Below are 19,285 nucleotides of genomic sequence, written 5' to 3' on the forward strand. Positions count from 1 at the left end.
GGCTGTATATTGTCACCCTGATTATTTAACTTATATGCAGACTACATCATGAGAAACGCTGGACTGGAAGAAACACAAGCTGGAATCAAGATTGCTGGGAGAAATATCAATAAGCTCAGATATGCAGATGACACCACCCTTATGGCAGAAAGTGAAGAGGAACTAAAAAGCCTCTTGATGAAAGTAAAAGAGGAGAGTGAAAAAGTTGGCTTAAAGCTCAACATTCAGAAAACGAAGATCATGGCATCCGGTCCCATCACTCCATGGGAAATAGATGGGGAAACGGTGGAAACAGTGTCAGACTTTATTTTTTTGGGCTCCAAAATCACTGCAGATGGTGATTGCAGCCATGAAATTAAAAGACGCTTACTCTTTGGAAGGAAAGTTATGACCAACCTAGATAGCATATTGAAAAGCAGAGACATTACTTTGCCAACTAAGGTCCGTCTACTCAAGGCTATGGTTTTTCCAGTAGTCATGTATGGATGTGAGAGTTGGACTGTGAAGAAGGCTGAGCACCGAAGAATTGATGCTTTTGAACTGTGGTATTGGAGAAGACTCTTGAGAGTCCCTTGGACTGCAAGGAGATCCAACCAGTCTATTCTGAAGGAGATCAGCCCTGGGATTTCTTTGGAAAGAATGATGCTAAAGCTGAAACTCCAGTACTTTGGCCGCCTCATGCAAAGAGTTGACTCATTGGAAAAGACTCTGATGCTGGGAGGGGTTGGGGGCAGAAGGAGAAGGGGCGACCGAGGATGAGATGGCTGGATGGCATCCCTGACTCGATGGACATGAGTCTGAGTGAACTCCGGGAGTTGTTGATGGACAGGGAGGCCTGGCGTGCTGCGATTCATGGGGTCGCAAAGAGTCGGACACGACTGAGCGACTGAACTGAACTGAACTGAGGGAGTATGAGATTTGATTATATCGTGAGTCCACTCCTCTTACCTGTCTTGTGGTTCTGTCTTTATGTCCTTAGTTGTAGAGGATCTTTTCTGGTAGATTTCAGTCCTTTTCAGTGGATTGTTTTGGTTTTGATGTGCTCAAGAGAGGAGATGAGCTTAGGTTCCTTCTATTCCACCATCTTGGCCATTCCTCCCTTCAAGATGGTAATTTTGAAATTTCCATGTTCAGTTGTCTGTTTCTAAAATATAAACATAGTCTTTTTAAAAAAGTGTTTTCATATTCTGCCTTCATGCTAACTTACATATTAATTTCAGTAGCTGTTTTTGTGGATTATGTCTGACTTTCTGTGTGTGTGATCATGTCATTGAGAATGAAGAATTTTACTTCTTCTCTTCCTTCATTTATCAGGTTGAGGAAGCTCCTTTCTGGTCTTAGTTGCTGAGAGCTTTTATACTGAATGAGTATTGACTTTTGTCAAAAAAATTTTTCTGCCTTAGCCTAGTTATTGTTGTTCAGTAGCTCAGTTGTGTCCGAATGTTTGCAACCCTATGGACTGCAGCTCGCCAGGCTTCTGTGCTTTCACTGTCTCACCGAGTTTGTTCAAACTCATGTCCATTGAGTTGATGATGCCGTCCAACTATCTCATCCTCTGTTGCCCCCTTCTCCTGCCCTCAGTCTTTCTCAGCATCAGGGTCTTTTCCAGAGAGTCTGCTCTTCGCAAATGGTGGCCAAAGTACTAGAGCTTCAGCTTTAGCTTCAGTCCTTTCAATGAATATTGAGGGTTGATTTCCTTTAGGACTGGCTTGTTTGATCTCCTTGCAGTCCAAGGGGCTCTTAAGAGTCTTCTCCAGCACCACAGTTGGAAAGCATCAATTTTTTAGTGCTCAGCTTTCTTTATGGTCCACCTCTCACATCCACAAACGACTACTGTCATAATTTTGACTATATGGAACTTTGTTGACATAGTGATGTCTCTGCTTTTTAATATGCTGTCTAGGTTTGTCAGAACTTTTCTTCCAAGGATCAAATGTCTTTTAATTTCTTGGCTGCAGCCACCCCATACTCAGCAGTCAACCCATCTAAGCCTGGAGTTCTGTTTGTGGTAAGAGTTGTAGTTATGAAATGCATTTCTTTTACTGGGTTGGCCAGAAAGGTCATTCGGGTTTTTTCTGTAACATCTTATAGGAAATATAGGGTTATTCTGCCTTTCTCTTCAGTTATGGTAGTTGTACCTTCCAGAGAATTGTTTCACTGTATCCAAGTTGTTGAATTAATTGGCTGGCATAAGATTATCCATAATATAATACCTGATTGATTCAGAATCTATAGAATCTGTAAGGGATTAGCCTCTGCAGGATTTCCTCTATGTATAATACTGGTCATTTGTGTTTTTAAAAGTTTTCTTAATGTAATTAGAGATTTATCTTTAAAAAGTATGTGGCTTCATTGCTTTTCTTTTTCATTTCTCTTTTAAATTAAATTCAGTCTGTTCCATTTAAGTCTATTCTTTATTTTCTTCTTTCTACTTTTTAAATTTATTTTGAGTTTAATTCTCTTCTTTTTTCTAACTTCCTAAGTTAGAAGCTTATACCATTGATTTTGGAATTTTTTCCCCTAATATAAACATTTAAAGCTGTGAATTTCCTACAAGGCATGCTTTGCCTACATACCACAGATTTCTCAATTTCTTCCATTTCCAGATATTTTAAAGTTTTTTCTGTGATTTCTTTTTTAACCCTTGAGTATTTAGGAGTGTTGTTTAATTTCCAGGTATTTGCATTTTTCTAGATATTTATCCATCACTGACTTCTAGCTTAATTTCATTGTCCTTGTTGAATAATATAAAATTTCAGTAATTTCACTCATTTTGAGACTTGTTTTATGGTCCAGCATATAGTCTGTCTTAGTGAATATACCATGTACATATGAAAACAAAATGCATTCTGCTTTTGTTGAGTGGAGTGTTTTAGGTTAGGTTACTTGATTTGTTGTTGTTAAGTCTCTAAGTCGTGTCCTGCTCTTTTGTGATCCCATGAACTATAGCCTACCAGGCTCCTCTGTCCATGGGATTCCCCAGGCAAGAATACTGTAATGGGTTGCCATTTTCTTTCTCCAAGGGATCTTCCTGACCCAGGGACTGAACCCACATCTCCAGTGTTCAGGACTTCTACGTCCTTACTGATTTTCTGTCTTTTTGGTCTTTTTGTCCATCAGCCACTAAGAACAAATCTGTAAAGTCCCCAGATACACTTGAAGATTTGTCTGTTTCTTCCTTCAGTTCTGTTAGTTTTCACTGCATTTATTTTGAAGCTCTCTTAGTTCAGTATTTACACATTTAGGATTGTTATATCTTCTTGAGAATTGACAACTTTGTCACTGTAAAGTGTCCTTCTTTGTCTTGAAGCCTGTTCTGTCTGTTTATTAATATAGCCACTCCAGCTCCTATTTTCACATTTTTAAACTTAGTTGCAGCATGTGGGATCCAGCTCCCTGACCAGTGGAAGCCCAAAGTCTTAACCAGTGAACCACCAGGGAAGTCCCCATTTTTAAACTTTTAACTCATCCTGTAAAGTGGGTTTCTTGTAAACAGTGTATAATTGAGTCTTGCTTTTTTAATATAGTTTGATAGTCTCAGTCATTTAACAGGGCTTTAAATCATTTACATCTAATGTAGTTATTTATATGGTTGGATTTAACTCTGTCTTGTTACTTACTTTCTATTTCACATTTGTTCTTTGTTTTCTTCTTTTCCTATTTTTTAAAAAGTTAACTCAGTTTCCTGAAGGGTTCCATTTAATTTCCACTCTTGGCTGTTTAGGTTTGTCTCTTTATTATTTTAGGTATTGCTCTAGGGTCTATAACATGTCTTTAATGTGCCACAGTCTAACTTCAAATGATATTATACTACCTCACATATAAGAATATTTCAAAAATGTACTTTCACTTCCCCTCTCTTATCCTTGGTTTGTCTTATCATATTTTTACTTTTACATATAAGTGCAATACATTTTTGCTATTTTTGCTTTAAATGATTAGCTATCTTTTAGAGATAATGTAAGATAAGTTTTTTATATACCTGAATAATTTTTACTTTTAGAGTCCTTCATTCCTTTGTAGATTCAGATTTCCAGCTGATATAGTTTAGTATAACAGTAGAGCCTTTCAGGTTTTATATAGTTATTTTTACTGAGAAGAAAGATTCAGACCCTCTGTACCAATTCAAGTCTTAAAGGGTCTTACAATATACACCATTATTATATAGTTGAGCAGCGTTCACATTAGTGTCAAGTGTGACTGTGTCTTTTCTCTTATTAGTCTGTGACAGTTAAGGCTGAAGCACAGTTTGGCTCCTAGACTCAAGTATATTGGGTTCTCTGAAGGCCAAACTTTGTCTCTATAGGATTGTTTTGCTTGTTGTTTGCGGTATATTACACTTTTAAACTAAGTAATGAGTAAGTGCTTAAAGAAGGAAGAACCAATGATCACTGCTCTCCTATACTTCTATGTTTCTAGGTAACTATAAGTACCCAGAACTGCAGCCATGGAGTCCATGCTAAATAAGTTGAAGAGTACTGTTACAAAAGTAACAGCTGACGTCACTAGCGCTGTGATGGGAAATCCTGTCACTAGAGAATTTGACGTTGGTCGACACATTGCCAGTGGTGGCAGTGGGCTAGCTTGGAAGATTTTTAATGGCACAAAAAAGTCAACAAAGCAGGTAAGTTTTAATTTAGAGTTCAGCTGGAAAAGTAACACACATGCTAATGATGACCATACCGTGCATGTGTGCACTTTTATTTTAAGAAATGCTGAAAGTAATCGGTTCTTTAGTTGTCATTTCATTCATCCAAGGAAGTCATAGAAAAACAAATGCTTTTAAACATGCCCTTGAATGTCCTAGTTACAAATACATTATTTGATGTATCAGCTCATCTTGTGATTTAATTTTGTTTACTTAATAACATAAACATATCAGTTGAGCAAATGAGTGTATTAGATATTTAGCAAAATGTTTTAGAATAAAAATTCCCCTGTTCCTTTTATCTTTATCAAGAAGAAACTTTTCTACTGTTAAGTGCATTCTTTTTTTAAGCACTCTTACTTCCCTCTTTTCTTCTACAGCCTTCTAGAAAATAGACTTCTGTAATATTTTTTCATGTTTATTAACCTGGTAGTTTTTAGCATCAAAGGGTGATACATTTGTGGGATATAATCAGTAGTATGTTTTGGGGCATATTGATTTAAAAGTTATTTGGAGACTGTTCTTTTAGTGAAGAGTAGTTCGAGTTGTATTTTTATTAAGTTAAGAAACCAACAGATAGTTCTGAGAAATGTGGAGGATTGTTAAAATTTACTAACCACTTTCTTTTGGAATCGTTGAAGAATTGGAAAATTTCCAGATTTAAAACCTGTGTGGAAATATATTCTTTAAAAAGAAAAATTAGTTTCCAAAAGTACTTCACTTCCCTATATGTGAAACATATAGACTTTAAGACATGTGGGGTTTATTACACATATTTTCCAATAAGTGTCAAAGTTGTATAATTGTGGGTATGCGTTATGACTTTTCCAAAATCAGATTATTCCCAAATAACTATATTAAAGACTGAATTGGCTTTGGTTATCCTTTTATGAAGGAGGAGTCTTGGTCCTGTGTTAGATTGCTGGTATGTGGTTTGTACCTGACCTTAAATCTTGTTTTTATTGCCATTTGGTTGGAAGTCCTTAAGTCCAAAGTTGATCTGTACCTTAGATATTGATGGGTCATTTTTGAACATTGTTTTCACTTTCACCAGCAGCTCATCCAAAAAATAATGGTTCCTTGAGTATTGACTACTTAGAAAGCTATGAATGAGATCATGAAGTTATGTAAATGACCAACCTCCAATGCCAGTGCAAATTGCTTTTATAATCAGTTATATAAAGGAAAAGTGAAAGAATACCACATTTACTAAATTTTGCGTTATTAAGAATGCGATAACGTAATGTGTCTTTGTCCTTAATCAAAAGTGTTCAGGGTGTTTGTGTTTATATCATTAAGTCATATGCTGAAACCCTCTGTTACTATTGGAGCTTCTGATTTTGCCATAGAACGTGAGAACCAGGCACAGATAGTAGATGATTACTTAGATATTGCATGTTAATATAGCATTTCTCAGCAGCTAACTTTCAGAACTGAGTTCTCTTATGAAACTATACTGTACTCCTTTTTTTTTTTTTCTGACAAAATTATTGCTTTGAGGAGAAAGGTAGTTTTAGAATATATCATTGGTCTCTGTGGATATGATTTTGAATTTTCTTTCTTTGCCTCTTTCAAACCTCAGAGGTCAGAACTCTTGAGTATCCTGTCTGGAATGCTGACTGGTTGCTTAAGGAAGAGCTGAGTGTCTAACTAGCTTGGCACTGAAGCCTCATTTGAATTTCTCCCTTAATTGAAAAATGTTAATTCTTTTTTCAGTAGCCTCATATTTATTAAAAGAGAATCAGAGGAAATAGATAATATATAGAGCTGTACTTAATACAATATTGGTAGCCATAAAATACATATGGCTTTTTCAGTTAATTAAAATTAAGATTAAATTTAGTTTTTCTGTTGTTGCACTGATCATATTTCAAATGCTGCATAGCCACCTGTGGCTAGTATTACCATATTGGACAATGCAGATATAGAACTTTCTATCATCACAGAAAGATCTGTTGAACAGTGCTGATTTTAGAGAAACTGGGAGAAAAATAATGGAAAAGGATACTCTTCTTTGTCCTTTTCTTGCCCCATAAAGTGACATTGAGGCTGAAGGAATCTTGCCTACCGTCTCAGCTTTTTTTCACTTAGCATATAGTGTACTTGATTGTAGTATTTTATAGCAGAATGAAAGTGAAGTGAAAGTGTTAGTCACTCAGTCGTGTCCAACTCTTTGTGACCCCATGGACTGTAGTCCGCAAGGCTTTTCTGTCCATGGGATTCTCCAGGCAAGAATACTGGAGTGGATAGCCATTCCCTTCTCCAGGGGATCTTCCTGACCCAGGGATTGAACTTGGGTCTCCCACATTGCAGACAGATTCTTTACTGTCTGAGCCCCCAGGGCAGCCCTTATAGCACAATGCTGCTGCTGCTGCTGCTAAGTCGCTTCAGTCGTGTCCGACTCTGTGCAACCCCATAGATGGCAGCCCATGAGGCTCCCCCGTCCCTGGGATTCTCCAGGCAAGAACACTGGAGTGGGTTGCCATTTCCTTCTCCAGTGCATGAAAGTGAAAAGTGAAAGTGAAGACACTTAGTCCTATCCAACTCTTTGTGACCCCGTGGACTGTAGTCTACCAGGTTCCTCCGTCCATTGGATTTTCCAGGCAAGAGTACTGGAGTGATTGCCATTGCCTTCTCCGTTATAGCACAAAATATGATCTTAAATTTGACTTCGAGGTAAACATCAGGTAAGATACTTTGGGCTAGGAGATTTTTATACTTGGTTTTAATAGTTAAAAATAGGGAAGTGTTTTCTCTTGTTACATGGCAGTGAAATAAATACTGTGATATTCAAACTATTGCATTTAAAGTTTACATCTTCTTCTTTCCTCCATTTCCTCACATTTTACTGTTTTTACATGATTTTCAAAAAGTATCATAATTTCACATTGTATTTAAAAAAAAAAACCCACAAAAAACACAGCAGTATTTCCAAGTAAAAAGAATCCTTATATTAGTATTTTCAGGGTTTGTATACATATCCCTTTGAGGGATATCTATGTATTTTTTCCTAGGATTGATTATTTCAAATTCACATTAGTAGATGATTAATTAAAATTTTCAGATTACATACAACTTAAAAAATTTTAACTTAAATGTTTGAAACCCTCTGAGAAGAGTTGCTAGAACAACACTTAAAAACTGATGAAAAAAGAACATATTTATGAAACCTGGAATACAGCAAGATAAGAAGACTTGGTAAATACGAAGTTACTTGTGCCTGGTTACTTGTGCTTTCGTTGTATCTGATTGGACATCTGTATTATTATTCTGTCTTTATGCTTCCAAAAACCAATTTCTGCTGCTCTTTATTATTTTTGAAAGACATTCATTGAAGAAGTAGCTCATAGTGAATAATTTAGGAAAGTGAAATTAAGATTTCCTGAGAATCTTCATGGCAAGTGTATATTTTGTAGTAAAATAAAGTTCTTAGGCTAGTTTTGTATATAAAATGAGCCATTGAGATTTTAAAAAGTTATTATCTAGATAAACTTAACCAAATACAACATGTAAACATGTAGAAATGGATAGGTCTTCAATTATATTTTATTAGCACTTGAAGCTACTATTTAGTCATAAGTATTATTTAGTTTCCTTTTTGAGTGTTTATTTAAAGCAGCTCTTACTTCCTAACCATTAGTCTTTCTACAGTCTCTTTCTAGAGATGCTATAAAATAACTCTTGTAATGTCTAGTAGATAATTGCTGGGCTTAGAGTTTATTCTGCTATATTTCTCTTATAGCTTTGAAACTGACTTAGTCTTTTTACAGGGTAGCATATTTAGGATTAAAATGGTTATATAAACATAGATAGGATAGGAATTTTATACAGGTGATATGTGTTACCACAGGGGGTAGTATAGTGAAGTAGTAGAAGCAAGACACAAACTAGGGATTAGGTGATAATCTATTCTGTTGAAAAGTTTTGAGGTACAGTCTAAGTTTTCTTTTAGAAAATCAATATGAGGCCTAAAGTTGAGTTAACTAGTCACTACTTTGTTGACATTTGCTAATTTTAATTAACTATTTGGACCAAAGAAAATATTTTAAGATAGTTGATAACCTATTCTGATCTGAAATCTTTCATCTTTGACCTAAGACAATGAATGGATGCCTCAGAGAGTGTGTTGTTTCTTTTCTTTATGAACTGTAGTGTTCTTCCTTCAGAGAGGTAAATCCGTAGGAGCTCAGAAATCACATCTTTTTTTAAAGAGTTAAAACATCTTGAAAAAATTAACACATTTAAATTAGATGCATTTTAAAATGTGTTAGAACATTTACTAAAATAAGATTGTATGCATGAATAGTGAGATAGGAGCTTGAACTTTTAGGTCATTTATTTTTAGTTCAAAATAATATTACGTAAGGTTCTTAGCTCCTGTTTGTTCTGTATCTCAAACTAATCGAAAGAGCTAATGTTGTGTGTGTGTGTGTGTGTATGCCAGGCTAACTTATAAAGGCAGTATATCTGTGAGTGCTATTTGAAGCTCTCACTCAAATAGTTTCCTGGAGGCATATATCACGTTTTGTTGTTATTTAGTCACTAAGTTGTGTCTGACCCTTTTGAGACCCCATGGACTGTTGCTCACCAACCTCCTCTATCTATGGGACTTCCCAGGCAAGAATACTGGAGTGGGTTGTCATTTCCTTCTCCAGGGAATCTTCCCAACCCAGGTATTAAACCCGTGTCTCTTGTGTCTCTTGCATCGGCAGGTGTACTCTTTACCACTGCACCAGCTGGGAAGCCTGACTCTTACACCTTTAAAAATCTTTAAATTTAGTAATCGTGAAGAAACCAACTTTTTGATATCAGAAAAGTATTACAATGGTGCTAAAATTTGCATAGCATTACGCGTTTGTAGATAATGCATAGCTCAAATTTTATTACTTTTATATATTCTTGATTAAAATTACACATTTCTTTTATTAGGAAGTGGCTGTTTTTGTCTTTGATAAAAAGCTAATTGACAAATATCAAAAATTTGAAAAGGATCAAATCATCGATTCTCTAAAACGAGGAGTCCAACAGTTAACTCGACTGCGACACCCTCGACTTCTTACTGTCCAGCATCCTTTAGAAGAATCCAGGTAAATTTTTATGAAAACTTACATTAGAGACTTCCTAAAAAAATAATTTTAATAAAACCCTTTATATTTGCATTCTATCTATGCAACATACTTTTAGTGAAAAATTTTTATAAACTTTGAGTGTTGAGTTCTTATGGATTAATTACTTATTTAAAATTTACTTGCATGTGCTATGTATATATCTCTTTTTGAAGTATTAATAGGCGTTTTCCCTACATTTGCCATGAGTCTGTGTGTGTTTATTCTATGCTCAAGACTACATTACTCCAAATGGAAGCTACGAGAGAAGTCCCTGCCTGAAAGAAGTGGTTCTTGTTAATTTACTAGAATTCATTGTGCCCTTTTCATTGATTCAGTGTTCAGAGGTTGTTTTTTGTGTGTTCCAGGTAGTACTGTTCTGGGTGTTTAACTTTTTACTAGGTCTGTATGTCAGCCCATAGTCCTCAGTTACTCCACTATCTCTGACCCTGCGGCTCCCCTTATACTGATTTAAATATTGCAGAACTTGGGCTTTATTGGCATTCATGAAGAGAGATAATTTAGAGGTTACTTTAAGGCATTTTCATGGCTAGGTGTAAAAATTACAGTAGCATTGATGGAAATAGGAACACGTTACAGAAGGAAAAAGTAACCTCTAGTTTTTAATGACTTAATAATATGGAAATGGCATTGGAATCATCCAAAAGAAATGTGCTGTAGAACAGTAAGCCAGGCAAAAGTTCAGAGCTGGTGATGTCTATGGAGGTGAATACCATGGTAGTGGTGAAGGTCGCTCAGTCGTGTCCGACTCTTTGCTACCCCATGGACTCTGCAGTCCATGGGATTCTCCAGTCCAGAATACTGGAGTGGGAAGCTGTTCCCTTCTCCAGGGGATCTTCCCAACCCAGGGATCAGACCCAGGTCTCCGCATTGTTGATGGATTCTTTACCAGCTGAGCCACAAGGGAAGCCCTAGTAACCTAGAGGCAGTAACTAAAACCATAAAAAAAATGAATTTCAGGAGCATGGGTCGAAAGAGCAGAGTAGTGATGACAGAACTTGGAAAGGGAAAAGAAGGGCCAGGGAAATAAACTGGAGGAGAAATGCCATACGTGTTGTATGGCAGGAGAAAATTGGCAGTGTGTTATGGGAGCCAAATAAGGGAAGAAAGGACTCCCTAACACTGGGAAAAGTGAAAGTGAGAGTGACGTCGCTCAGTCGTGTCCGACTCTTTGCGACCCCGTGGACTGTAGTCTACCAGGCTCCTCCATCCGTGGGATTCTCCAGGCAAGAATACTGGAGTGGGTTGCCATTTCCTTCTTCCAGGGGATCTCCCCAACCCAGGGATCGAACCCAGGTCTCCCACATTGCCGGCAGACACTTTAACCTCTGAGCCACCAGGGAAGCCCACCTAATAAAAAGGAAAGACAGGCTGAGAAGGACCATTCCATTTGGCTAGGGAGAAGTTATTAGTGATACTCAGTAATTTCAGTAGGATGGCAGTTTGGAAGCTAGAAAGGAACCCAGCAGAGAAGACATCATTATGTGAATCAAGTCCCATAGAAGGAACTAAAAGGAAATTTCAGGAGGATATTATGAATCACTAATATACTGAGGTACAGTGTAGGGAAATGAGATCATTCATGTTAAATGAACTTTACTTTTTTTCAGGTAGAACGTGGATCATAGATGAGTAGTAGGTAAAAGAATGAGGAGTTACTATAAGAGGGCTATGAAGGGATATTCTTGAATGTTGAAAAATAAAAAGAGCAAGATTAAGTATATTATGTCTTAGACATGAGTTTATGAAGTCTTGGATTTTGTATTGTTGCTTCAGCTTCTGACAGAAGCAAGAGAGTAAAAGAAACCTGTGTTGGTAACTGCAGGGTTAGTAAGTGTTTGCTCAGTAAAGAGTAGTAAGGATGATTGTTGAGGCAGTAGGGAGAAAGAAAGGGGTAAAGTGTAGTCAGGACCGAATACTTCAGACTTGTTGAATAAAGTTACTGGGAAGCTAGATTAGGTGGTGGTAGTAGAAGGTAGGAAATGAATGGTTAGTAAATACCTGTGGTTGGATAAGATGGTCCTTGAGCTGGGCTATGGTGCTTCCAGTGTGTAACTGTTTGTAATGATGATGGAAATAAATATTCATGAAAGATAATAGGGGCTTCAAACTTGAAGAATAATCATGAATATTGATATGGCCAAGGATAATTCTGAGGACAAGACAGCAAAGGAAAAAAATTAGAGTTGCTAAAATAAATGAGTCCTGGGAATCACTGAAAATTGTATGCAAACCCTATGAGTATTTGAGCAGTTTTCCTCCAGTACAGTTCAGTGAACAAAAGCCTGGTGTCCGCTGTGTTAATAAGCTTAGTGAGGGAGTGAAGAGCAAGATCAGGATCATTATCTTTCATGATAACTGAGCTGGCAGGACAGTATAAGCTCCTCCTTCAACCTAAGCAGCTCTGTCTTTATCTCTTATACATATTGAACTTCTGCATATGCTTTCATTTGAAAAATAGTTCAAGGTGAAAAAAAAAGTTACTCAGTACTACTGACAGATGGAATAGCAGAAGGCATGTTTGCCATTTAGCAGTCACTGTCTAGGTGCAGAGGCTTGGGATAGCTTTGTTACTACGCTGCCTTACAGTTCTTCACTGGGGCTTCCCTGGTGGCTCAGAGGTTAAAGTGTCTGCCTGGAATGCAGGAGACCCAGGTTTGATCCCTGGGTCGGGAAGATCCCCTGGAGAAGGCAATGGCAACCCACTCCAGTACTCTTGCCTGGAGAATCCCATGGAGGGAGGAGCCTGGTAGGCTACAATCCATGGGGTCGCTTACCATAGCCTAAAAGCCCTAAGGCATGAAATGTTAGGACTTGAAGTCTCAGACACTTGGTAATTACAGTAGCAATTGTAAGCAATTATTGAGCTTATATTTTAGTCAGCATGTTATGTATTTCACATACATTTGATCTTCATGGTAACCCTTTATGGTGATCTTGCATCACCATTTTACAAATGGACAAAGTGAGACTCAAAGTGTCTAAGTGAGACCAACAAAGAATAAGGATGCTGGGACTTCAAGTTGAGTTTTTGTCTTCAGAGCTCTTGATCATCAGCTCTTGCTCTTGATCATTAGTCTACAAGGCTTATTGAATGTTAGTATCTAACATTTTCTGAATTTCTAACATTCTTATAATCAAAAAACAATAGAGAAATCCCTGGCCGTCCAGTGGTTAGACTCTGAGCTTCTAATGCTGGTGGCCCAAGTTTAGTCCCTGCTCTGGGAACTAAGATGCCGCAAGCCACGCAGTATGCACAAAGCAATACAAAAAGAAAAAAAATCAAGAATGCTAATTTTAAAAATTGGAAACTTGGGACACCTTTAAAAATGATAGATTAAAAACAAAGCTGCTCTGAGATTGAGATTGTCATGAGGCCAGTTACTCCGACCAGCATCTGGACCTAACTGCCTGGCTCTGAAATCTTCCACACGGACCTCCTAGTGAGCTCCCTCAGCTCCAGGTGTGTCCATGGGCCATGCTCTGAACAGAACATCGTATCTCCTGGCCCCTCGGCAAACCTGGGGGAGCCTTGTTGATCCTCTGCACGTGGGCCGCATAGTCACTTCCAGTCAGTTCAGCTCAGTTCAGTCACTCAGTCGTGTCCAACTCTTTGCGACCCAGTGGACTGCAGCACACCAGGCTTCCCTGTCCATCACCAACTTTTGGAGTCTACTCAGACTTGTGTCCATTGAGTTGTTGATGCCATCCAACCATCTCATGCTCATCGTCCCCTTCTCCTCCTGCCTTCAGTCTTTCCCAGCATCAGGGTCTATTCAATGAGTCAGTTCTTCCAATCAGGTGGCCGAAGTATGCAGTTTCAGCTTCAGCATCAGTCTTTCCAATGAATATTCAGGACTGATTTCCTTTAGGATGGACTGTTTGGATCTTCTTGCAGTCCAAGGGACTCTCAAGAGCATTCTCCAAAACCACAAGTCAAAAGCAACAATTCTTCAGTGCTCAGCTTTCTTTATAGTACAACTCTCATATCCATACATGACTACTGGAAAAACCGTAGCTTTGACTAGACAGACCTTTGTTGGCAAAGTAATGTCTCTGCTTTTTAATATGCTGTCTAGGTCGGTCATAACTTTTCTTCCAAGGAGCAAGCCTCTTTTAATTTCATGGCTGCAGTCCCATCTGCAGTGATTATGGAGCCCCCAGAAATAAAGTCTGTCACTGTTTCCATTGTTTCCCCATCTATTTGCCATGAAGTGATGGGCCCAGGTGCCATGATCTTAGTTTTCTGTATGTTGAGCTTTAAGCCAACTTTTTCATTCTCCTCTTTCACTTTCATTAAGAGGCCCTTGAGTTCTTTGCTTTCTGCCATAAGGGTGGTGTCATTTGCATATCTGAGGTTATTGATAGTTCTCCCCGCAATCTTGATTCCAGCTTGGGCTTCATCCAGCCCAGTGTTTCTCATGATGTACTTGGCATACAAGTTAAGTAAGCAGGGTTACAATATATAGCCTTGACATACTCCTTTTCCTGTTCGGAACCAGTCTATTGTTCCGTGTCCAGTTCTAACTGTTGCTTCCTGAGCTGCATATAGATTTCTCTGGAGGCAGGTCAGGTGGTCTGGTATTCCCATCTCTTTCAGAATTTTCCACAGTTTATTGTGATCCACACAGTCAAAGGTTTTGGCCTACTTGATAAAGCACAGGTAGATGTTTTTCTGGAACTCTCTTGCTTTTTTGATAATCCATCGGATGTTGGCAGTTTGATCTCTGGTTCCTCTGCCTTTTCTAAATCCAGCCTGAACATCTGGAAGTTCTCGGTTCACATACTATTGAAGCCTGGCTTGGAGAATTTTGAGCATTACTTTACTAGCGTGTGAGATGAGTACAGTTATGCGGTAGTTTGAGCATTCTTTGGCATTGTTTTTCTTTGGGATTGGAATGAACACTGACCTTTTCCAGTCCTGTGTCAACTGCTGAGGTTTCCAAATTTGTTGACATATTGAGTGCAGCACTTTCATAGCATCATCTTTTAGGATTTGAAATAGCTCCACTGGAATTCCATCACCTCCACTAGCTTTGTTCATAGTGGTGGTTCCTAAGGCCCATATGACTTCCCATTCCAGGATGTCTGGCTCTAGGTGAGTGATCACACCATCGTGGTTATCTGAGTCATGAAGATCTTTTTTGTATAGTTCTGTGTATTCTTGCCACCTCTTTTTAATATCTTCTGCTTCTGTTAGGTCCATTCCATTTCTATCCTTTATTGTGCCCATCTTTGCATGAAATGTTCCCTTGGTATCTCTGATTTTCTTGAAGAGATCTCTAGCCTTTCCCATTCCATTGTTTTTCTGTATTTCTTTGCATTGATTACTGAGGAAGACTTTCTTATATCTCTCCTTGCTATTCTTTGGAACTGTGCATTCAAATGGGTATATCTTTCCTTTTCTCCTTTGCCTTTAACTTCTCTTCTTTTCACAGCTGTTTGTAAGGCCTCCTCAGACAACCATTTTGCCTTTTTGCATTTCTTTTTCTTGGGGATCGTCTTGATCCCTGCCTTCTGTACAGTGTCACGAACCTCTGTCCATAGTTCATCAGGCAGTCTGTCTATCAGATCTAATCCCTTGACTCTCACTTCCACTGTATAATTGTAAGGGATTTGATTTAGGTCATATCCGAATGGTCTAGTGGTTTTCCCTACTTTCTTCAATTTAAGTCTCAGTTTGGCAATAAGGAGTTCATGATCTGAGCCACAGTCAGCTCCTAGTCTTGTTTTTGCTGACTGTATAGAGCTTCTCCGTCTTTGGCTGCAAAGAATATAATTGATCTGATTTCAGTATTGACCATCTGGTGATGTCCATGTGTAGAGTCTTCTCTGTGTTGTTGGAAGAAGGTGTTTGCTATGACCAGTGCATTCTCTTGACAAAAGTCTATTAGCCTTTGCCCTGCTTCATTTTGTACTCCAAGGCCAAATTTGCGTGTTACTCCAGGTATTTTTTGACTCGTACTTTTGCATTCCAGTCCCCTATAATGAAAAGGATATCTTTTTTGAGTGTTAGCTCTAGAAGGTCTTGTACGTCTTCATAGAACCGTTCAACTTTTCAGCTTCTTCAGCATTACTGGTCGAGGCATAGACTTGGATTACTGTGATATTGAATTGTGTGCCTTGGAAGTGAACAGAGATCATTCTGTCATTTTGGGGATTGCATCCAAGTATTGCATTTCAGACTCTTTTGTTGACTATGATGGCTACTCCATTTTTTTCTAAGGAATTCTTACCCACAGTATTAGATATAATGGTCATCTGAGTTACAGTTACCCATTCCAGTCCATTTTGGTTCGCTGATTCCTAAAATGTCAATGTTCACTCTTGGCCATCTCCTGTTTGACCACTTCTAATTTGCCTTGATTCATGGACCTAACATTCCAGGTTCCTATGCAATATTGCTCTTTACAGCACTGGACTTTACTTCTATCACCAGTCACATCTACAACTGGGTGTTTTTGGTTTGGCTCCGTCTCTTCATTCTTTCTGGAGTTATTTCTCCACTGACCTCCAGTAGCATATTGGGCACCTACCGACCTGGGGAGTTTATCTTTCAGTGTCCTGTCTTTTTGCCTTTTCATACTGTTCATGGGGTTCTCAAAGCAAGAATACTGAAGTGGTTTGCCATTCTCTTCTCCAGAGGACCATATTTTGTCAGAACTCTCCACCATGACCCGTCCATCTTGGGTGGCCCTTCAGGCATGGCTCATAGTTTCATTGAGTTAGACAAGGCTGTGGTCCATGTCATCAGATTGGTTAGTTTTCTGTGGTTGTGATTTTCAGTCTGATGGAGAAGGATAAGAGGCTTATGGAAGCTTCCTGATGGGATAGACTAACTGAGGGGGAAAACTGGGTTTTGTTCTGATGGGTGGGGCCATTCTTAGTAAATCTTTAATTTTCTGTTTTGGTGGGCTGTGTTCCCTCTCTCTGATTTATCTGGGGCCAAACTATGGTGGAGTTAGAAGATAATAAAGATAAAGGTGACTTTCTTCAAAAGGTCTCATGCAGGCACTGCTCAGTGCTCCCAACCCTGCAGCAGGCCACTGCTGACCCATGCCTACGCCAGAGACTCCTGGACACTCCCACCCACTCACCACCCAGAGATAGGACATCCCCCAGCCCCTGGCCAGCACTCAGCATGCACACCTCTCCTAGCAGTGTGCTATGGAGGATAAGTACCAGAGCTTGCAAAGTACCAGAGGAGGCCCCACGGGATACCATGTTTCCCAAGCAAGAACAAAAAGGTATTCACATTGTTTCTAGGTGCAAAAGACAGTCCGAAAGATGCAAAAATAATGTGCCCTCCCAGGGCTCCAACAACTCACAGAGGTCTCAAGTGACATAGTTCAGGGACCGCCCCCCCCTTCCCCATCCAGATATTTGTTCTTAACAGTGAAAAAAAGAAATGTGGCCGGCTTGTGTGAGCTCGAGCTATGTCCTGACAACTCTTGCTCCAGAGGCATCTGGAAAGTTTATAGTTTCCTGTGAGCATATTCTGAAAGTTATGGCCTTAGAAATAATGGTAATATAACAGTATTCTAAATTAATTTATTGGTTTTCCATAAAGGATATCAATTATTCAAAAAGCACAGTGGTAATTATCTAGTGTAATTCATATACAGAGCTTCCTGACTTTGCTCTGTTAGTCTAAGTGTGTTATGTGAAGTGAAGTGAAGTCACTCAGTCGTGTCCAACTCTGCGACCCCATAGACTGCAACCTGTCAGGCTCCTCTGTCCATGGGATTTTCTAGGCAATAGTACTGGAGTGGATTGCCATTTCCTTCTCCAGGGGATCTTCCCAACCCAGGGTTCGAACCTGGGTCTCCTGCATTGTAGACAGAGGCTTTACCATCTGAGCCACCAGTGTGTAATAGTAATAGTGAAAATAAATCTAAACTTGTCTACCTTCTTGGTAGTTAAATAGGACCACTCATATTTTTCTTCTTTTAAAATAGGGACTGCTTGGCATTTTGCACGGAACCAGTTTTTGCCAGTTTAGCCAATGTTCTGGGTAACTGGGAAAATCTACCTTCCCCTGTGTCTCCAGACATTAAGGATTATAAACTTTATGATGTAGAAACCAAATATGGTTTGCTTCAGGTATGTATTTTTATTCTTTGTGTGGATGGAATATTTTCCTTCAAAAGTATTTTTATAGCCATTTCAAATTTAGCCATATAAACTGCTTTATGTAAACCTTTGCATCTTTTTAGTAATTTAAAAATCATTTCTATGTTCTAGAATTTCTCTACAGTTTATTGTTAGGCTTAAATTGTATTTTTAATGTATGAAACATAACATTAGTAACCTTTGGAGAAGAGCACTTGTTGACTGGTGGGTGTGTGGTTCCTTTTTTATTTTTTTGAGTTTTAAACCTTCAGAATGCATCTCATAAGTCCATTCCACTCTTGCTGATTTCCTTCCCCTACTTACCAAAGTATCTTCAGCTTTATAGAGTAAATTTATACAGTAGATTCTTTGTTTTGGAGGACAGAGATAATTTTGCTCTTTATTTTTAACAGCTTTATTAAGGTATAATTAATTAGCATACAGTAAACATCACATATTTAAAAATACACAGTTATTATATTCCTAGGTAGAACTATCACTGCAGTCAAAATAATGTACGTATCCATGACCCTCCAGAGTGTCCTCATACCTGTTGTAATCCTTACCTCTTGCTCCTTGCTACCTCTGTCTCTCATCCCAGAAAACCACTGACCTGCTTTCTGTCACTATGAATCAGTTTATATTTTCTAGAATTTTCTAAATGAAATCATACAATATGTACTGTGTTTTTGGCTGGGCTTCTTTTAGTCAATCAAATTATTTTGATATTCATTCATATAGTTGTGCGTATTAGTACTTCTTTTTATTGCTGAGTAGTAGTCCATAGAATGGCTATACCATAGTTTGCTTGTCCATTCACTCATTGACGGTCATTTGGGTTGTTTACAGTTTTGGGCAATTGTGAATAAAGCTGCTATGAATATTCATGTACGTGTTCTTGATGGACATTTAATTTCACTTCTCTTGGTTAATTACCAGGGAGTGGGGTGACTAAATCAAACAGTATGTATATAGTTCATCTTCTAAGAAAATGAAAGACTATTTTAGAAATGGTAATACCATTTTGCATTCCCATTGCAGTATAAAAGTTACATATTTCTTCACCTTTCCAAAACTTGGTATGGTTGGTCCTTTCAAATCCAGTCTTCACTTTTTGTTAACAAATACCATGGTGATCTCAGGCGCAATATAAAATTATCAAATATTAATTCAAAGTAAGAATGAGTGAACATCAGTTTGAAAACTGAACACAATACTAAGAAAAACTTAATTTCAATGTGGAGTGTAAGTATAAAAAATATTAAGAATTAGAATCAAATTTACAAAGGTATTTCTTGATATTTACTGTCTGTTAACTCAGAAACCAGATTCTCTCACTTTTCAAGCTCAGGAACTGAATAAATTTGGGACACAAAGTCTTTTCTTTTGCTTTTGTGTA

The 19,285-nt window shown here is 38.2% G+C and overlaps 1 protein-coding gene across 4 annotated transcripts in view; it reads left to right on the forward strand.

The window, feature by feature from the left end:
- The window catches only part of SCYL2 (SCY1 like pseudokinase 2), a 53,633-nt gene that overhangs the window by 8,068 nt on the left and 26,280 nt on the right, over positions 1-19,285 (forward strand). For all 4 annotated transcript variants that reach the window (XM_060414111.1, XM_004006650.6, XM_027967658.3 and 1 more), the window contains exons 2-4: positions 4,420-4,624; positions 9,578-9,735; positions 17,733-17,877. In XM_060414111.1, coding sequence (XP_060270094.1) covers positions 4,448-4,624; positions 9,578-9,735; positions 17,733-17,877 — 480 coding nt within the window. In that variant the 5' untranslated portion in view covers positions 4,420-4,447. The remainder of the gene's footprint in view (positions 1-4,419; positions 4,625-9,577; positions 9,736-17,732; positions 17,878-19,285) is intronic.

The sequence above is a fragment of the Ovis aries genome, chromosome 3 (genome assembly GCF_016772045.2).
Source record: "Ovis aries strain OAR_USU_Benz2616 breed Rambouillet chromosome 3, ARS-UI_Ramb_v3.0, whole genome shotgun sequence".
In the NCBI taxonomy this organism is placed as follows: Eukaryota; Metazoa; Chordata; class Mammalia; order Artiodactyla; family Bovidae; genus Ovis; species Ovis aries.